The sequence below is a fragment of the Hemitrygon akajei genome, chromosome 5, assembly GCF_048418815.1.
Source record: "Hemitrygon akajei chromosome 5, sHemAka1.3, whole genome shotgun sequence".
Lineage (NCBI taxonomy): Eukaryota > Metazoa > Chordata > Chondrichthyes > Myliobatiformes > Dasyatidae > Hemitrygon > Hemitrygon akajei.
Window position 1 is genome coordinate 148,030,077 of NC_133128.1, and position 21,837 is coordinate 148,051,913.

Here is a 21,837-nt window from a genome sequence, read left to right on the forward strand (position 1 = left end):
GCTCGACTGGCTGTGCCTGGCGCACCACGTGCAGCCGCCCGTCTGTGACACCGGCGGTCACTGCGCATGCGTTTTCAGGCCTCACGCTCCGCCATGGCTCAGGTGCAGGTACGGTTCCACACTGATGACAAGAGGTGAGGAGACACCCCGTACGCCCCTTCTCCCTAACATCCAGGCCCCCTCCCCGGCATGACCCAGCACCGGCGGCCTGGCTGCTCTGACCGCTGGAGACGGGCTATCAGGCCCCGAGCCACCTGGTGTCGGCTTCAGAGGGGTTGCCCGCTGCTGCTCTGGTCCCTTTTCCTGTGCTCTCCCCTCTTCTCACCCTTTCATGCTCCAATCCCCGGACCCCCTAACTCCCAGTGTTTCTCCACTCCCGGTGTGCCCCTCATCCCCTCCATTGTTGTCTCTGGTCCTTACCCACCCTAATCCCACCTCACCACAACACCGCCCCCTCCCCAGTTTCCTCTGGCTTTCCCATCACTTATATGTTCTCTTTCGTCTGTATCCCCCAACTGCACACTCCGCTCTTCCCACCCTGATCCAAATATATGGAGGCACGAAATTAGAAACGTTTGATTTCATAAGAGCAGAGACTAAGATGCGTTTTTTAAAAAATTTCCTCCTAATTACAGATGTCGAAACCATTAACTGTTAAATAACAAACTTTCCAGTGATTGAAGAGTTGGTAATGAGAGCACTGACATTTATTTTATTTAAATTTGATCAGAAATTGGATCAATACTTTGAAGGTGAAAAACATGGGAATAAAATAAGACCAGGGGAGTGAGACAGATTCTGTGTCAAATGATCACTGCCCATACTGTACTGTTTGATCATTTAATAAAATAGATCACTAGAAAAAGAGTCATCAGTGGAATGTTACTGACTCATGGGATTCTGCAGATACTGGAACTCCACAGGTTAGGCAGCATCTATGGTGGGGAATAAATAGTCAATGATTCGGGTCGCGGCATTTCTAGTCCTGATAAAGGGTCTCAGCTTGAAATATTGACTGTTTATCCCCCTCCATTGTTGCTGCCTGATTTGCTGAGTTTCTCCAGCATTTTGTGGGTGTTGCAGTGGAATTTCATTGGTGTCTTTAGCTGTCAGTATAATTGATTGTGTGCCTTGCTCATTTGTGGATATCACAGTGAGTGTGAGTTTTGAGTTATTGAGTTGCATTGCACAAAAATGGGCGCTTGATCCCAAGCCAGTCTTTTCATGTGCCTGGGTCAGTATCCCATAAACATTAGGGATGGCAAGGTAGTGTAGTGGTTAGTGTAGCACTTTTTACAGAGCCAGTGATCAGAAGATCACGCTTCAATTCCAGCCACTCTCTGTAAGGAGTTTGTCCGTTCTCCCCATAGATTTCCTCCAGGTGAATTTCTTCCCAAAATACCTATGGATTAGGGTTAGTAATTTGTGGACATGCTGTGTTAGTGCAGAAGCATGACACTTGCAGGCTGCTTCCCAGCACATCATTGGTCTGTGTTGGTCATTGTTACAAACGACACATTTCACTGTATATTTCAATTATGTGTAACAAATAAAGCTGATCTCTAACTTTAAGCACACTGATTGGCTTCTCTATAGCCAATTCCAGATAATAATCATTTTCTGTTAAATAAAAACCTTTCCCCTCATTGTTTTCTCTCACCTTAAACATGTCCTCTTGATTTTGATATCCTTGCCCTGGGAAAAAGATACTGCTTATGCTCCTTAGAATTTTATGTACTTCCATTGGATAACCTGTCAGCTTCATTTGCTCCAGGGATAACAAACCTAGTTCATCCAATCCTTCCCCGTTTTAAAGTCCTCCGATCCGGGAGCATCCTTTTGAATCTCCTCTACACCGTCACCAGTCTATGAAGGCAAGCTGGCTATATGGATTCTTCACCACCCTATCTCCGTGTATTCCCACATTTTAAGGACTGTGGACTTAATCCCCAGTGCCGTCAACATTCCTTAGTATTTGTCTTTGTTTTTAGGTATCAAAAGGTGAGGGAGTCAATAGTTAAAAATGATTGTGACTTCTGCTATGTTTTCTTGCTTACAGATATGAAGTAGATGACATACCATTCTCTGTGCCAGCTGCATCTGAAGTTCCTGACCTCAGTAAAATCATCAATAAGCTACTAGAAGCTAAACATGGTGAGTTTAAGCTGTACACAAATTTTGGGCATTTTTTCTAATTGGTGTTTGTCAACCAGCACTTGTTGAGATCAGTACTCCAAATAAAAACATTGCTAGAAGCATCCATTGGGTCAGGCAGCAACAGTGGGGTTGCTCAAATTTCTACTGGGCATCCTTGGAGCAAAGTAGGGGTCAAAGACAGAAGTCAAAGTCAAGAATGGGATTGAGAATTAAATCACTGGAAGCTCAGTGGCCCATTGGGGACTGAATAGAAGTATTCTGCACAGATGTGGGCTGAAGGGCCTGTTCCTGTGTTGTACAGTTCTATATTTCAAAGTCTTTTTCTATGAAAGGGTGTGAAAATGTATTCTGTCTGGATTTGAATCCTTTGCTTATCTGTAGAACGTGCTAGTCCGTTGATATGCAATTACAGTGGATTTTGCAGGTATTCTGATGTATAGAAAATTATTTTAAAATCCGTTATATGTTCTTTTCTCATTCAGCTCAGACTATTAATGTATGTGTTTGCTAACAACAGAGAAACTGCACGTGTTCAAGGCCACAAGAAAACCCTTTATTAGAACTGGCATAAGTGCACTACAGAAAGGAAAACAAAAAGTATACAGTAGTAGCAGTACAGAAATCAAAATAATAGTCATCATCCACAAAGCAAGCCAATCTCTGTAATGTCAGATGGGAGCTACAGATGTGACAATCTTACACATAGCCTGTTTTCTGTCTCTCTAACTACTCAACGTACTTGCCCCTATTTTCTTAGCACAAGCATTGACTGTGACCTAGCCTAAGACAAACTCTCCCACTTTTAAAACGTCACTTTTTATACCCTTCAGAACCCCTTACACTAGTACTTTTCCATTCCTGCTGCACCGTCTTATCTCTTATGAAGTCTAGTGCAGACAAATGTTTTTCAAAACATTGCTGTGAACTGGTTCTCTTGTACTTCCTCTAAGCCAAGACCATTTTGTCTTACAGAATTCCATATTACTTTAGCATATAACAAGGAGGAATCACATTTAATGCTTTCCTTAACATCTGATATTTGGAAAAAGTGCCAGTTAAATTTCTCAGATTTCTGTGATGAGTGGAATGGAAAATGTGAAGAAACTAATTTGGTTTAGAGTTAGGTTGAGAAAACAGAACAAAATGTTACAGTATACTTGGCCATGCTATAGTATATGCAGTTCACAAGAGGCATAGGAGGAAAGGGGTTATGCCTCAAGGGCTTCCACTTTGACGAACTCCACAAGAGTGACTTGTGTGATTCTTCATGTGAGATTAGAGCTGAATAATATGCAACGGCAATTTGTAGCATGTAGTACTGGTGTTAGGCATGGTGAGTGTGTTTTCTGCTAGAATCTGTAAAGTAAATTACCAGTCATCTCTTGCCTTGCAGTTAATCACAAGCATGCAGACTTTGATTTCCTCATCAAAGGCCAGTTCCTACGGGTGCCATTGGGTAAACATATGGAATTGGAGAACATTTCAACAGTAAGTCATCACATAAGATATTGATGAAGCTTAGTAATGCAGTGATCATTATCGATAGAATTACAGGGTAAAATTGAAAACAAAATTGATGTTTGAAAGATGTATGTTTTTTTTTTCTTTTGTTGACTGAATTGAAGTAAAGAACACTGCTTTTTCTTCTCACTGTACTAGGAAGAGGTGGTTGAGATTGAATATGTAGAACGATATAGTGCCCCTCAGCCAGAGGAGTGTTTCTTCCACGATGACTGGGTCAGTGCCGTGGAGGCACAAGCTGATTGGTAAGAAAAGAGAAGATTAAAACTGTTTGGCATTAAGATGGCTGGAACAAAATGGTTCTAACGCAAGATGCAGAAGACCTGAACAAATTTTGTTGAGCAACTAGGCTATTTGTCATTTTAATCAAGCATTTTGAAAAATTATCATAGTTTCGTGTGTCTTGTGCAATGAATAGTGCAATCATTGACTCCTAGTGCATATAAAAACGATGATGGATGAAAATTTAAAGAGCAAACACGAGGAAATCTGCAGATGCTGGAGAAGGGAAAGGATCATGGGACGGGAGGCCTCGGGAGAAAGAAGGGTGGGGGGGGGGGGAAGCACCAGAGGGAGATGGAGAACAGGCAAACAACTAAATATGTCAGGGATGGGGTAAGAAGGGGAGGAGGGGCATTAACGGAAGTTAGGGAAGTCAATGTTCATGCCATCAGGTTGGAGGCTACCCAGCCGGTATATAAAGTGTTGTTCCTCCAACGTGAGTTTGGATTCATTTTGACAATAGAGGAGGCCATGGATAGACAGATCAGAATGGGAATGGGATGTGGAATTCAAATGTGTGGCCACTGGGAGATCCTGCTTTCTCTGGCGGACCGAACGTAGGTGTTCAGTGAAACGGTCTCACCAGTATATAAAAAAGGCCACACCGGACGCAGTATACCACACCAGCCACATAGTCCTTCCAGGTGAGGCGACACGTCACCTGTGAGTCGGCTGGTGTGGTATACTGCATCCGGTGCTCCCGGTGTGGCCTTTTATATATTGGTGAGACCCGACACAGACTGGGAGACCGTTTCGCTGAACATCTACGCTCGGTCCGTCAGAGAAAGCAGGATCTCCCAGTGGCCACACATTTGAGTTCCACGACATATCAGTTCCTTGCCTGTAGTACAATGGCAATAGTTAAAGTATTAATGTGGTTAATTTGTGTTCTCCCAGGATTCTTACAGGTTCATATGATAAAACTGCTCGTATCTGGACATTAGATGGCCGACCACTTGTAGCTCTTTCTGGACATACTGAAGTAGTCAAAGATGTGGCATGGATAAGGAAAAGTGAGTTTTTAATTGTCTTGTCACAGGCAGTTACAACTCAGTTCTGTCTTAATTCTGCATATATACAATTTGCAGGGTTTCTTTTATTTTTTTCAGGACAGTCATTAAGTTAGAATATTGTGTTTACTCTAAATAGGGTACCTTTAGCTGTATATAATTTACTAAGAGTCTCATGTGGACCCATTAACTATTTTAAAGGTTTAGATTTTGGATGCCCATTTTTTGTGATTGGTAAAATTTCTTAATGCAACGGAATGTAGTTCTGTACTTCTGCGTCTGAGCAGCTGCCCAGCCTGTAAATCTTGTGGCTATATTTATACAGGGTAATAATAGAAATATTCATTGCACATTTAGTTTGACTTCTTATGCTGTTGGAACTCCTCTAGATTTAAGAACAAACATAGTAGCAGAATTAGGCCATCTGGCCCATTGAGTCTGCTCCGCCATTCAATCATGGCCAATCCTTTTTTTCTCTTCCTCAACCCCAGTTTCCGGACTTCTCCCCATATGATGCTATGTCCAATCAAGAACCTCTCAATCTCTGTCTTAAATACACCCAACAACCTGGCCTCCACAAAATCACCACACTTTGGCTGAAGAAATTTCTCTGCATTTCTGCTTTGAAAGGGCGACCCTCTATCCTGAGGCTGTGCCCTCTTGTCCTAGACTCTCCTACCATGGGAAACATCCTTTCCACATCTACTCTGTCCAGGCTTTTCAACATTTGAAAGGTTTCAGTGAAATCACCCTCATCCTTGTGAACCTCCTCTGGACCCTCTCCAGTGCCAGCACATCTTTTCTAAGATGAGGGACCAAAACTATTCACAATACTCAAGGTGCAGCCTCACCAGTGCCTCAGCATCACATAATTCATTCTAGACCTATTCTAGACCTCTTGAAATGATTTGCCCTCCTCATCACCGCCTCGACCCACAAGTTAACCTTTAGGGTGTTCTGCACAAGGACTCCCAAATCCCTCTGCATCTCAGATTCCTGGATTTTCTTCCCGTTTCTCCTGTTTAGTCCACACATTTATTTCTACTACCAAAGTGCATGACTGTGCATTTTCCAACATTGTATTTCATTTGCCACTTTCTTGCCCATTCTCCTAATCTGTCCAAGGCCTTCTGCATCCTACCTGTCTCCTCAACACTACTTGTCCCTCCACCAATTTTCATATCATCTGCAAACTTGGCACCAAAGTCATCTATTCCATCATCTAAATCAATTATATACAGCATAAAAAGAAGCGGTCCCAACACTGACCCCTGCAGAACACCATTATTCACTGGCATCCATCCAGAAAAGGATCCTTTTACTCCACTCACTGCCTCCTACCAAACAGCCAATGGTCTAACTATATTAGGAACTTTTCTGTAATCCCATGGGCTGTTAACTTGGTAAGCGGCCTCATAAGTGGCACCTTGTCAAAGGCCTTCTAAAAGTCCAAATATTGCATCCCCTTTATCTATCCTACTTGTAACCTCCTCAAAGGATTTCAACAGGTTTGTCAGGCAAGATTTTTCCTTAAGGAAACCATGCTGACTATGTTCTATCTTGTCCTGTGTCTCCCAAGTATGCCATCACCTTATCCTTAACAATTAACTTTAATGTCTTCCCAACCACTGAGGTCAGCCTAAATGGTCTATAATTTCCTTTCTACTGCCTTCCACCTTTCTTAAAGAGTGGAGTGACATTTGCAATTTTCCAGTCCTCTGGCACCATGCCACAGAGTCCAGTGATTTTTGAAAGATCATTTCAAATGCCACCACAATCTCTAACGCTACCTCTTTCAGAACCCTGGGGTGCAGTTCATCTGGTCCGGGTGACTTGTGTATCTTTAGGTCTTTTAGCTTTTTGAGCACCTTCTCTCTTGTAATAGTAACTGTACCCACTTCACTTCCTTCACACCCTTCAACATCAGGCATACTGCTAGTGTCTTCCACAGTGAAGACTGATGCAGAATTCTCATTTAGTTCATCAGCCATCTCCTTGTCCTGTTATTATTTCTCCTGCCTCAATTTCTAGCAGTCCTATGTCCACTCTCATTTCTCTTTTATTTTTAACATACTTAAAGAAACTTCCACTATCCACTTTGATATTATTGGCTAGCTTGCTTTCATATTTCATCTTTTCCCTTCTATTGATTTTAGTTGCTCTCTGGAGGTTTTTTTAAAACTTCCCCTATCTTCTCACTAATTTTTGCTTTGTTGTATGCCCTTTCTTTTGCTTTTACAATAGCTTTGATTTCTCTTGTCAGCCATGGTTGTACTATTTTACCATTTGAGTATTTTTGGAATACATATGTCTTGCACCTTCCTCATTTTTCCCAGAAATGCATGTCATTGCTGCTCTGCTGACATCCCTGCCAGCAGCTCTTTCCAATTTACTTTGGCCTGCTCCTTTCTCATACCACTGTAATTTCCCTTACTCCACTGAAATACTGCTACATCAGACTTTACTTTCTCCCTATCAGATTTGAAATTGAACACAATCATAATGTGATCACTGGTTCTTAAGGGTTCTTTTACATTAAGCTCCCTAATTGACTCCGGTTCATTACATAACACCCAATCCAGTATAGCTGATCCTCTAGTAGGCTCAACAAAAAACTGCTCTTAAAAAGCTATCTCTTAGGCATTCAACAAGCTCACTCTCTTGAGATCCATTACCAACCTGATTTTTGCAATCGACCTGCATGTTAAAATCTCCCATGTCTACCATAACTTTTGACTCGCCTTTTCTTTTTCCTGTTGTAACCTGTGGTCGACCTCCCAGCCGCTGTTGGGAGGCCTGTATATAACTGCCATCAACGTCCTTTTACCCTTGCAGTTTCTTAGCTCAACCCACATGGATTCAACATCTTCCGATCCTATGTCACATCTTTCTACTGATTTGATGCCATTCTTTACCAGTAGAGCCACATCACCCCCTCTGCCTACCTTCCTATCCCTCCGATATAATATGCAACCTGGACATTCAGCTCCCAACTACAACCATCCTGCAGTCACGATCTAGTGATGGCCACGTCATATCTGGCAATCTGTAAAAGTGCAACACGATCTTCCACCTTATTTCTTATACTACGCACATTGGCATCATTAAGTACAAAGTTAGGTGTGTCATATATAATGTCACCTTCACTTGTCCTTTAGAATGTAAACACATAGATCCAGTGCATTCGAGTTTGTTACCATGTCAATGTTTGCCCTCACATTTTTTGTAAAACAAGACATCAGTGTGAAGGCAGTATCTTGTGTACTGTTGACAAATAGGTTAATAAAATTTGAAGGAATGTTGTCAAGATGATTAAATGTATTAGAATGAAATATATAATTATTATTTTTCCTGCCAAGATCAGTGTGTGCTGCCTGTAATTCAGCATTTTGAAGAACTAATTTTCAATATGAGATGAGCCTCTCTGCGGACCTACCGTAGTTTTAATTTTTTCAGTCTGTGAGCTGGCGTTCCAGTTCTCTTCCACTGCTGCTGTAAAGAGCTGAGCATATCATCTCTTGGTGAGGGAAAGAAAAGTTCAAAGGCATTGTAGATGCAAAATAGTTAGAATTTGACTATAAGCCCAAAGGTCCTGGTTCAATTACAGATTTATTAAAAACAAAAGCAAGTGATACACTCATTGATGAAAGGAGAACACAACAGACTTGTTATTCATGGCCCATTGGACAGGAGGCAGTATTTTCTTACCTTTGGGTTCTTCACACCAGCAGTTGTTAGATCATGCCACCATGCCCGCTGATGACTGGTTGCTGTACTCGAAGAAAATTGCTGCTTTATATGTGATTAATGCTGGTTTATTTTTGAGGCAAAGCCCATCAAGCGATTACTGTTAACAGGTAGACCTTCATTTATGCTATGCACCAGCCCAGCAGATTATTATGTGTGCAGTTAGATGGCTATTTGCTGTTCATATGCTTCTGTGTGGCTTCATTTATTTAAGTTGTGCATATTCTTTCTGTTAGGTGGTCCCAGCAGTTTGCTGCTCACTGCATCGCAGGACCAGAGTGTTATTTTATGGGAATGGAACTGTGAAAAGAACAAAGTAAAAGCATTGCATTCTTGTCGAGGACACGCTGGTAGTGTGGAATCAATTGCTGTGGACAACTCAAAAACTAAAGTGAGTTTATCTCTTCTTGAAATTATTTTGGTTTGATAATACTTTTCCTATAAAAGTATAAGGAAATGGAGAGAGTTGATAAGTCAGTAAAAAAGGAAGTCACAGTGTATTCCCTGAAGTTGGAGAATCAGTGTTAAGAGAATAATAAATCTATGTAGATGTAATACATGGTTCATGACTCAGTCAAGGGAAGCTGACTGTGAAGCTGGTTTTGGGCAGGCCAGAAATGAGCAGTGTGTCACCTCATTCCTGAGGTATGGGGTTTGGACTTGCCCTAACCAACACAGGGAAGATGGTCCTTTGCTGGGAGCTGATGGCTCCAACTGTTCACAAACCACAAAAATCGTAAGTCTTTGCATTACCACTTCTTGGATATGATGGAAGCTGTTTTCTCCCCATCTCTTTGTTTAGTTGTCCACTTCTCCATAGTCCAGAATTAACATCAAAATTGTTACCAGACAGAGAAATTATTGTCACATGTACCACAGTATAGTGGAAAATCATTTGTTTACATAGCATCTAGACAGATCATTCCGCACAGATAGACAAAGTGCAAAGCCCATGACAGATGGATTCATATTTATATCAATTTTGTTTTGAGAAATGTGTTGGCTTCTTGTACCAGGATATGCATGATAGATTTAATAACCTTTCATGACCCTGCAGTTAGTATAATTATGATGGTATTTTTGTTAACCACTGTTGTGTGGAATATTTATTTTCACATCTCATTTAATAATGCATTTTTTTTTAGTTTTGCAGTGGCTCGTGGGACAAGATGGTGAAGATTTGGTCAACAGGTACTGGATAATTTTGTCTTTTTTGGATTCAAAGTATTTTTCATTAAATTTTCAACAACTTCAGCCACCTTCTGAACTGTCTGTTATTTTTGTTCTCCAATCAATCTTAGCCATTTGCAAGGACACAAGTTGCTGACAATCAGCAGTATTCATTTTGTGCTAAATAGAGTCATAGTATAACTGATGTTATATTGGTGTAATTAAACCTCAGGGTATGCCTTAACTTTCCTAGGCCATTGAATTGCCCATATGTCTAAAAATCTGATGCTGTTCAATACAGTTCTATCTACCTCATCCATCGAACTTGAGTTACTCAAAACTCTTGTGAGAATAGGTATTTGTAACACTTACAGGTTGTTATAATAATGGTCCCTAGGAGCCAAGAGCACTTGAAAAATTCCATGTAGAGTTGCATTAAGGAAGTAGGGTAATCACATCACAGATGGATAGTGTTATTTCTCCCCACCACATGTCTGAAGGACAATGCATCGCATCCTGGCTACAGGGATGTATTGGTCACTTCTATGTGCCACTGCCAGTACAACTTAAATTTACAGTCATACTGTGTAATCCAACGTATCCCTTTCTGTTTTACAGATTACCTCAAAATTACTCATTTCTTATGTAAGTAGTGTGTATGTGTAAACCTCGTTTCCCTGCTGCACCAACACCTCATTATCCTGGCTTTGTATTTTATTAGTTCCCAATGAAGATGAAGAAATGGAGGAAGAGTCCGAAAATCGACCAAGGAAGAAACAGAAGACTGAACAACTGGGGTTAACAAGAGTAAGTTGGTTTATGTTGGGAATGATAATTGGACTCTCACAGAAAGTGACATTGTTGTTTTATTCATTAAGGGGATGCGGCCTTTGCAGACTATGCCAGCATTTAATTTCCTGTTTCTAATTGACTTTGTGAAGGTGATTGTAAGCTGCCTTCTTAATCTGCTGCAGTCTTGAGGTGTGGATATACCAATGCTGCTATTAGGGAGGGTTTTCCAGATTTAGGCCCAGCGTTGAAGGAACAATGATGTATTACAATACAGAATCTGAGACCACAAACCAGGCACGCCCAGGATCCTCTTCAGTTTGCGTATAAGGAGAAGGTGGGAGTGGAGGATGCTATCACGTATTTGCTGCACAAATCACTCTCTCACCTAGAGGGGGTCAGTTGTGCTGTGAGGATTACATTCCTTGACTTCTCTAGTGCCTTTAACACCATCCAGCCCAAGATCTTAAGGCACAAACTAACGGAGATGGGAGTAGACTCTCACATGGTGGATTGTTTAGTGGACTACTTGACAGATAGACCTCAGTATGTGCGGTTGGGAGACTGTAGGTCTGACACGGTGGTCAGCAGCACAGGAGCGCCGCAGGGAACCGTACTTTTGCTGCGCTTGTCCTTTTATCTGGTGGATTTTGTAGGTTTGGAAGTTGGTCCAAGGAGTTTTGGTGAGTTGCTGCAGTGCACCCTGTAGCCAGTGCAAACTCTTGCTTTGCATTGGAATGAGTGCATGATTATTGACAGAGCATTTGTCAATTGGGTTACTGTGTTCTGTATGGTGTCGAGCTGCTTCAGTGTTGAACCTGCGTTTATCTGGGCAAGTGGAGAGTTTTCCTTCACGTTCCTGACTTGAGTTTTGTAGACGGTGGCAAGGCTTTTGCTCTTGTAGCATATTATGTAAATTGATACTCCAGTCCACAATCTGGGCAATGGTAACCCATCCCTTTCCAGTATATTAATAGTGGGGAATTCAGTGATGGAAGGTCAGAGAGCGATAGTTGGACTTTCTGTTAGTTATTGTCATTGTCTGGTACTCTTATGGCATGAATGTTACTTGCTACCTATCAGCTAAAACTTGGGTATTGTCCTGGTTTTACTGCACCTGGATGCGGATGGTTTCAATAGCTGAGAAGTTCACAAATGGTGTTGAACACTATGCAATCATCAGTGAATATCTTTACCTCTGAAGCTGAAGATCGTTGGGTCAAGGACACCAATGCAGAGATATCCTGTGGCTGAGTTGATTGACCTTTCAACCACCACAATCGGCTTCTTCTGCTAAGTTTGATTTTGTTTAGGTTACGGTCTCTTCCCCCCCCCAACCTGATTCACACTGACTCCTGTTAGCCAGGGCTTCTTGATTCCACATTCATGTTTTGTTCATGTTTGGGCTGAGGCTACAATGAGGACAGAAAGTGGATGACTAGGGCAGGGTTTCCCAACCTAGGGTCCACTTGCTTAATAGTATTAGTTCATGGCATAATAAAGGTTGGGAACCCCTGGACTAGGATGAAACCCACACAGCTTCTGTGAACAGATTGTTCTTAGTGCCACCTGATAATGTTATCAATTAGCCCTTGCATCACTGGCTGGTAATTGAGACCATTGGAATGGTAATTACTGGATTGGATTTGCCTTGACATTTGTGTCCAAGACATACCTGGGCAATATACCACACAGTCAGGTAGCTGACATTCACAAATTCTATCAAATTCTTCCTGTGCTTTTCATACATAGCTGTTGTGTAAAGCATGGGGTTTTGCTCATTTTAAGAGGTTGCATTGCTTGAAATTACAACACACAGTTTTAAAATCTTGCTTTGTAAAATAGAATGATGTTTGTATAGCAGACACGAGGAAATCTGCAGATGCTGGAAATTCAAGCAACACACACAAAATGCTGGTGGACGCAGCAGGCCAGGCAGCATCTAAAGGGAGAAGTGCTGTCGATGTTTCAGGCCGAGACCCTTCCTGTTTGTATAGGTTAAGTTTATGTAAAACAATCAGGTCAGTTAAGCCATGACGTGGTTTTCATACAGTAAGTGTATGTAATCTCTTGGGAAGATGAGATCTAGTGTGGGGTAGAGTGCTCAAGTCATCTGCAAGAAGTGGTAAAGCTCCAGATAAAAACAATAATAACATAGGTACTATCAAATGATTAGTGAAGAAAATAAAAGCTCTATTGAATTATTTTCCTCTCCAAAAATCAATATTGTTTCTCACAATAAGGATTAAGATACAGTTACTCATTAGTTGGCTGGCATCCAATTGAAGTGGCTGCTGATAGCTCTTAGTGCTATTCCTGAGTGGCAGAGCCAGACCAGCTGGTCTACACTGGCTTTGTGAGACAATAACATGAGGGCAGCTTATCTAACATCATCTTGCTGGCATTAGTCTACTTCTAAAATGCAGGAAGGTTAGCTGAGTTGGCAGTGCAATCAGTCCCAGCAGGTTGTCTTCATGTAGCCACTCGATTTGCCGCTGTCACTGATTGCTCTGTTGCACCGTCTGTCTCACTTCAACAATTGCAGGGGTTGGCTGTGAACACTTTGCCAGCCTTGATCTCCTAACTGGTGCTCTTACTTGTAAAGGTAAGACCAGCTCCTGGTTGTCATTGTTGTTTTTACTCTCACTTTGTGCCAGTATATCCAGGGATGCTGGATCAGCTGATAAACCTTGGAGTAAATAATAAGATTGCGAACTATCCAATTATAACATAAACATACAGTGCAATAAAACAGTTACACCGTGGGAGAACTGTTGGTAATGTGCTGACTTGTTAACATTTTTTAAATAGTTTGTTTGAATTTGACCTAAATATCTGAATCTAGTTCATGGGAGACTTGAATCCAATATGTAACCAGATTAAACCTCGTGACCGCGGGTTTCTCCTGGGTGCTTCAGTTTCCTTCCACATTTCAGAAACACACACAAGGGTTAGTGAGTTGCAACATGGCGGCACTTGTGCGCTGCCCCCGGCGCAATCTTTGGACTTTGTTGGTAGTTGACACAAAACAATGCATTTCACTGTTTCAATATACATGTGGCAAATAAAGCGAACCTTTGAAGATCTTTATCTTTAAGTAACCTTCACTGCCTTTATTTTTGATCTTAGTCAGTGTTTCCAAATTGCCGAATTTCGGAATGGGACGAAACGCATGGTCACAGGAAAATGTACAAACACCTTATAATTGTTTTACAGCACCAACGATCACTGATTGAATACCAGTCAGTGATCGCAGTGCTGTAAAATGTTTGATCTACTACTACACTACTGTCTGCCTTATATCATAGTATCTAGTCCTCATGTACCTTTACCATTCAGATTAATTGAAATGGAGGCACAATACTAGTTTAAAAACACAAAAACTTTCTGTTTAAATCTGGTTACATATTGGATTCAAAGTGCCCATAAAGCAGATTCAGTTATTCAAGTCAAATTTGAGCAAACATTTTTTAAAAATGTAACAAGTTTTAGAAATTTCAGTTTGCTCCACATGTAATTTAGTGATTGTTATCATGCAGTATCTCATTCAAGTTAGAAAAACTCAAGGGTCTGTGAATTGAGCCCATGTGACTTCCATTGCTTACTTTATCTGCTGAGATCTTAATTTAAGGAGGGACAAAAATATACAATTACCATTTTAAGATCTGTTGATCAAAATGAAGATGGTTGTGAGTGAAGAATTAATTAGGGGAGCCTTTGGGAATGCAAGTCAAACTGGGTGTTGATATTTGATTTGTTAATTTGGATATCCCCTTCCACAGACTCCCATGATGACACTGTCCGGTCACACTGAAGCAGTTTCTTCAGTCCTGTGGTCTGATACTGAGGAACTATGTAGTGCATCGTGGGATCACACCATAAAGATATGGGATGCTGAGACAGGAGCCCAGAAATGTTCCCTGGTGAGTGAGTAGCTTAAATTCCGGAATTAAATATTTAAATCGGCCCGAAAGTGTTGTGTGTAATAGTGTGCCTTTGGTTCAGTTGTGTACAGTATTTCTCCCTTGCTCCATATGGATTTTACACAAATTCTAATTTGTTTTTAAACTGCCTGGATCAGACCTTTTGTGTTGGGAAATGGAGGAACAATTCTTTCTTGGTGCATTTAATTAATTTAGTACCTCATTATTGAAAGAAAGCAGATTAAGTCACACACTTTGGGGTAGTTTTCAGTTAAAAGAGCAGATGCTGAGTAGCTTCGTCTGTATGATTAAAACCACCAGTTTTGTATCCCATGCTGTCCTTTTGGAGTGAAATCTTAACTATACCTATGCTAAACTCTCACAGGTTTTTCTTTCAATAAACGTTAATAAACACTCTTTCATCATCTGTTTGTGCGTTAGTTATTAGTTGCATTTTTCTACATTAATACAGGTAACTTCTGTTAATAAAATTACTTGTGTGTGCTGTTAAATCCTTATCCTTCTTTTTCTTCTTCCAGTGCCTTTTACTTGGACAATTTATGGCCTATTATATCATAAAAATAGAATGAATAGATCATCTCTTCCTAGCTAGTGAAATCACATTTGGTATGCTAAGTATCTGATGAGATGTGTTACTCCTGTGCATTCTGAAACAGCTTGTTTTCCTTTTCCATCTTCTGCAGACTGGGAATAAAGTGTTCAACTGCATCTCTTATTCTCCTCTGTGCAAAAGGCTGGTCACTGGCAGCACAGACAGACACATCAGACTGTGGGACCCACGCTCAAAAGGTAATATTCAATGGGGGTTGTCATGCATGATGTTGATTTACTAACTATAGTTTACAAAGTATGCTTGCATGGACGTTGAATATGTTTGTTGCGTTATTCAGTAAGACAATAGAACCATAGCTCTCAGACTGAATGCAACATGTTCTATTCCAAAATAGTTTAAAGTTTGTGATGTTACATCAGGATACCATTCAATGATTCTGATCGCGTCCAAGATATCCTGAAGTGGGAGGGTGAGGAGCCAGAGGTCGTGGTACATGTAGGTACCAATGACATAGGTAGGAAAGGGGAAGAGGTCCTGAAACGAGAGTATAGGGAGTTAGGAAGGCAGTTAAGAAGGAGGACCGCAAAGGTAGTAATCTCGGGATTACTGCCTGTACCACGCGACAGTGAGAGTAGGAATGGAATTAGGTGGAGGATGAATGCGTGGTTGAGGGATTGGAGCAGGGGGCAGGGATTCAAGTTTCTGGATCATTGGGACCTCTTCTGGGGCAGGCGTGACCTGTTCAAGAAGGACGGGTTACACTTGAATCCTGGGGGGACCAATATCCTAGCGGGGAGGTTTGCTAGGGCTACGGGGCAGACTTTAAACTAGTAAGATGGGGGGGCGGAAATCAATTTGAGGAAACTATGGGAGAGGAGGTTAGTTCACCAGTAGAGCAAGTAAGTAGACCGTGTGTGAGGGAGGACAGGCAGGTGATGGAGCAGGGATGCGCTCAGCCCGAAGTTGTAGGGGAGAAGAAAGAAAAGGATAATAAATTTGAATGCATTGCTAGGGATGAAAAGAGAGGAGGAGGTGGAGAGTATCTTAAATGTATCTATTTTAATGCTAGGAGCATTGTAAGAAAGGTGGATGAGCTTAAAGTGTGGATTGATACATGGAATTATGATGTTGTAGCTATTAGTGAAACATGGTTGCAGGAAGGGTGTGATTGGCAACTAAATATTCCTGGATTTAGTTGCTTCAGGTGTGATAGAGTAGGAGGGGCCAGAGGAGGAGGTGTTGCATTGCTTGTCCGAGAAAATCTTATGGCGGTGCTTTGGAAGGATAGATTACAGAGCTCCTCTAGGGAGGCTATTTGGGTGGAATTGAGGAATGGGAAAGGTGTAGTAACACTGATAGGAGTGTATTATAGGCCACCTAATGGGGAGCGTGAGTTGGAAGAGCAAATGTGTAAGGAGATAGCAGATATTTGTAGTAAACACAAGGTGGTGATTGTGGGAGATTTTAATTTTCCACACATAGATTGGGAAGCTCATTCTGTAAAAGGGCTGGATGGTTTAGAGTTTGTGAAATGTGTGCAGGATAGCTTTTTGCAACAATACATAGAAGTACCGACTAGAGATGGGGCAGTGTTGGATCTCCTGTTAGGGAATGCGATAGGTCAGCTGACAGATGTATGTGTTGGGGAGCACTTCGGGTCCAGTGATCACAATAGCATTAGCTTCAATATAATTATGGAGAAGGACAGGACTGGACCTAGAGTTGAGATTTTTGATTGGAGAAAGGCTAACTTTGAGGAGATGCGCAGGGATTTAGAGAGAGTGGAATGGGTCAAGTTGTTTTATGGGAAGGATGTAATAGAGAAATGGAGGTCATTTAAGGGTGAAATTATGAGGGTACAGAATCTTTATGTTCCTGTTCGGTTGAAAGGAAAGATTAAAGGTTTGAAAGCGCCATGGTTTTCAAGGGATATTAGAAACTTGGTTCGAAAAAAGAGGGATGTCTACAATAGATATAGGCAGCATGGAGTAAAGGAATTGCTCGAGGAATATAAAGAATGTAAAAGGAAACTTAAGAAAGAGATTAGAAAAGCTAAAAGAAGTTACGAGTTTGGTTTGGCAAATAAGGTGGAAGTAAATCCGAAAGGCTTCTACAGTTATATTAAAAGCAAGAGGATAGTGAGGGATAAAATTGGTCCCTTAGAGAATCAGGGTGGTCAGCTATGTGTGGAGCCGAGGGAGATGGGAGAGATTTTGAACGATTTCTTCTCTTCGGTATTCACTAAGGAGAAGGATATCGAATGGTGTAAGGTGTGGGAAACAAGTAAGGAAGTTATGGAACCTATGACAATTAAAGAGGTGGAAGTACTGGCGCTTTTAAGAAATTTAAAAGTGGATAAATCTCCGGGTCCTGACCGGATATTCCCCAGGACCTTGAGGGAAGTTTGTGTAGAGATAGCAGGAGCTCTGACGGAGATCTTTCAGATGTCATTAGAAACGGGGATTGTGCCGGAGGATTGGCGTATTGCTCATGTGGTTCCATTGTTTAAAAAGGGTTCTAGAAGTAAGCCTGGCAATTATAGACCTGTCAGTTTGACATCAGTGGTGGGTAAATTAATGGAAAGTATTCTTAGAGATAGTATTTATAATTATCTGGATAGACAGGATCTGATTAGGAGTAGCCAGCATGGATTTGTGCGTGGAAGGTCATGTTTGACAAACCTTATTGAATTTTTTGAAGTAGTTACGAGGAATGTTGACGAGGGTAAGGCAGTGGATGTAGTCTATATGGACTTCAGCAAGGCCTTTGACAAAGTTCCACATGGAAGGTTAGTTAAGAAGGTTCAGTCGTTAGGTATTAGTGCTGGAGTAATAAAATGGATTCAACAGTGGCTAGATGGGAGATGCCAGAGAGTAGTGGTGGATAATTGTTTATCGGGATGGAGGCCGGTGACTAGCGGGGTGCCTCAGGGATCTGTTTTGGGCCCAATGTTGTTTGTAATATACATAAATGATCTGGATGATGGGGTGGTAAATTGGATTAGTAAGTATGCTGATGATACTAAGGTAGGAGGTGTTGTGGATAATGAGGTGGGTTTTCAAAGCTTGCAGGGAGATTTATGCCGGTTAGAAGAATGGGCTGAACGTTGGCAGATGGAGTTTAATGCTGAGAAGTGTGAGGTTCTACATTTTGGCAGGAATAATCCAAATAGAACATACAGGGTAAATGGTAGGGCATTGAGGAATGCAGTGGAACAGAGAGATCTAGGAATAACAGTGCATAGTTCCCTGAAGGTGGAGTCTCATGTAGATAGGGTGGTGAAGAAGGCTTTTGGAACGCTGGCCTTTATAAATCAGAGCATTGAGTACAGAAGCTGGGATGTAATGTTAAAATTGTACAAGGCATTGGTAAGGCCAAATTTGGAATATTGTGTACAGTTCTGGTCACCGAATTATAGGAAAGATATCAATAAATTAGAGAGAGTGCAGAGACGATTTACTAGGATGTTACCAGGGTTTCAGCACTTAAGTTACAGAGAAAGGTTGAACAAGTTAGGTCTCTATTCATTGGAGCGTAGAAGGTTGAGGGGGGATTTGATCGAGGTATTTAAAATGTTGAGAGGGATAGATAGAGTTGACGTGAATAGGCTGTTTCCATTGAGAGTAGGGGAGATTCAAACGAGAGGACATGATTTGAGAGTTAGGGGGCAAAAGTTTAAGGGAAACACGAGGGGGTATTTCTTTACTCAGAGAGTGATAGCTGTGTGGAATGAGCTTCCTGTAGAAGTAGTAGAGGCCAGATCAGTTGTGTCATTTAAGGTAAAATTGGATAGGTATATGGATAGGAAAGGAGTGGAGGGTTATGGGCTGAGTGCGGGTAGGTGGGACTAGGTGAGATTAAGAGTTCGGCACGGACTAGGAGGGCCGGAATGGCCTGTTTCCGTGCTGTGATTGTTATATGGTTATATGGTTATAATGACTGAAACATCAACAATTCATTTCCACCACAAGTGCTGCTTGAGCCACTGAGTCCCTCCAGTAGGTTTCAGCACAGGCAGTCACTTGTCTCTTTTTCCAGACAGTATTAAACCTTTGGATTTCCATACCCTTGAGGATTATAGAGACTCGGTTGCTGAGTAGATTGAGATTTTTGGTCATCAGTGGAATTGAAGGATAGCTTGTTAATGCAGAAAAGTGGGTCTGAGACAGAAGATCAGCTGTGATAATATTGAATGATGTTTCTGGTTCTTAACAATTTAGTGCTACAGACCAGCAAAATTGTTCTATGTAAGGAATGTAAGTGTATTAGACCTTTTCTTTCTGGATATATTAAATTGAAAGAGTTTAGTTAATGAGTCATTGTTTGTTCTTTTACAGATGGATCTCTAGTTTTGCTTTCTCTAACATCACACAATGGATGGGTAACAGCAGTCCAGTGGTCGCCCACGAATGAGTATCAGTTGATTTCCGGTTCTTTTGACAAACTAGTCAAGCTTTGGGACACACGAAGGTACCTTGGAAACATATCTGTTCATAGTGGATGGAAATGTGCAGAAGCTGATTAGCACGATAGTTTCATCTCCCCACCCTTTCTACTATTGGAAGAAATTTAAAATGAATTCTAACTTCTCCCAGATCAACAAAGTACAATTTCTTGTGGCAGTAACCATCCCAGTCCTTACAATATAAGAAAATGTTAGAGTATATTTGATTGGTGTGAGGTTTTTTTTTTGAAAGCAAATTGTATTTAATCATCCTGTTACTACAATACCAGTTTTAGTATGATTTATCTTAATGCCTCTGGGGGAGGTGGGGGTGGAATGGGGGTCCCTGATCTCAGCATTTGTCTAGTTCTAATTTGTTGCCCAACCATAACTTTATCCAGAAATTCCTAACCAATTATGTCCATTAGCAATTATACAACAAGAAATCTTTTGGATGGAACACATTTCATTGTACAAGCTCATACCCTGCCCTTTGAGATGTACAAAAATTGTTTCACCTCTTTTCTGTTCCAGTTGCAAGGCCCCATTATATGATATGAATGCACATGAAGATAAAGTACTTTGTGTGGACTGGACAGAGACCGGGGTAAGGTTGCTGTGATTGTTATAGTATCTTTTATTATGACTGTAATACTATACAGAATTATTGAAGTAAGGAATTGCAAATTATATAAAGATGACCAACTGTAATTCATCAGTGCGGGGAGCATTTTGTGTGGGTCAACTGTAATTCATTAATTCATTGTTATTTGATATCTTGCATTATTAGGAACTTCGCTAGATAGCAATATAAAATATTTGGCATGGTGTCTACAAAAATGGGATTTAAGCACGCATTGAATAAACTGTGGAAATGTCTTATTACCAGTTTACTTTATCCCACACCTAATCTTGTGAAAGCAGTTTTGTGGTGCAGATAGAAGCTCACTATCCCTTTTTCATTGCTTGGATGAGATATCTAGTTATTAAATGTTAACTGAATAATTTTTTTTAGTAAATTAAATTGTGAGAGAAATCCAAACAGGGAGGGATAATGGGCATGACCTTAAAAGGAACACCATACAATTTGTTTACCTTGATGTGGATTGTAATTGCTCACTGAAAATTCTAAGAGACAGATGTAAGTTGGACGTCACAGCCAATATCTGGGTAACATTTAACAAGTTATCTAATATCTCATCTAACACAAGCTTTTCGCTGAGTTTGATTGTCTTTTAACATGATAATGCTGATATTCTCAAAGTCTATTCAAATCCTCACAGACTAAACCACCTTCTTTCCCAATTCTCCCCCTTTTCCAGTTGCTGTTAAGCGGTGGAGCAGATAACAAATTATTCCTGTTCAGATATTTGACGCCCACTTCTGGAGATGGAGCATGAGGAAAATAGTAAATAATGGAGGACCAAACCAAACCAGCACCTGCGGATACCATTGTAATACTTCATTTCTCTTAAAGCAGCTTACAACAAATTGAATAAGATCTGTTTACTGCTGTAACTGGCCTATGTCCTGCTCAGTCTGTCTGTACAACCAACCATGCAAGGATATTTGAGAAATGCCAATGGGACTAAAATGTTTTGAACCAATGTCATTAATCTGTGCTCTAAGGGGAAAAAATTTGTTGTTCAGAAGAGGGTAGAAGATGACAAGTGTTGAGTAGAGCTGTAGTTTTTTTCACATGGAACTTCTAATTTAATACAACTTGCTTAAAGGTACCCACCTAGTTACCAAACTAAGAATGTAATCATTTAATTTCCTAAAAACTAAATGTTCTTTGGTGTTTAGCTACATTCGTTTAACCAGAGAGGAAAGGCTAAATGGAACTGCTGTGGCTAATGGAAATAGTGATGTACTAAAGTTTGATTTTAAAATGAAGATTACATTGTTTACTGCTATGAACCATACTTCTTAAAGTAGCTGTGGACATGTTCAATTTCCATTCTGATTTATAGAAATGAGCTTTTTTAATGGTTTATCTCACCGACTATCTCCCATTCTATTATATTTCACCAATAAATTAAGAGCTATTAATGTTAATCTATACTTTTTTCTTGAATTTCCTAAAACTGGAAACACTGTCCAAAGCCTCTTTCTAATTTTTTTGATTTCTCCACTACATAATTTTCTCAAAGTCAATGCAGAAGAATATATCAAAATATTCTTGTCAAAGGAAGGAACCTTTTTACTTTGTTTTATTGT

At 40.7% G+C, this 21,837-nt stretch overlaps 1 protein-coding gene across 1 annotated transcript; it reads left to right on the top strand.

The window, feature by feature from the left end:
- Positions 1-15: 15 nt before the first annotated feature.
- Positions 16-21,675, top strand: wdr12 (WD repeat domain 12). The gene is made up of 13 exons (XM_073046824.1): positions 16-134; positions 2,060-2,154; positions 3,551-3,645; positions 3,817-3,923; positions 4,858-4,973; positions 8,954-9,108; positions 9,863-9,908; positions 10,609-10,694; positions 14,459-14,599; positions 15,304-15,409; positions 19,511-19,643; positions 20,152-20,224; positions 20,940-21,675. The coding sequence occupies exons 1-13, from the start codon at positions 67-69 to the stop codon at positions 21,015-21,017; spliced, it is 1,299 nt and encodes a 432-aa protein (XP_072902925.1). The 5' UTR covers positions 16-66; the 3' UTR covers positions 21,018-21,675.
- The last annotated feature ends 162 nt before the right edge of the window (positions 21,676-21,837 follow it).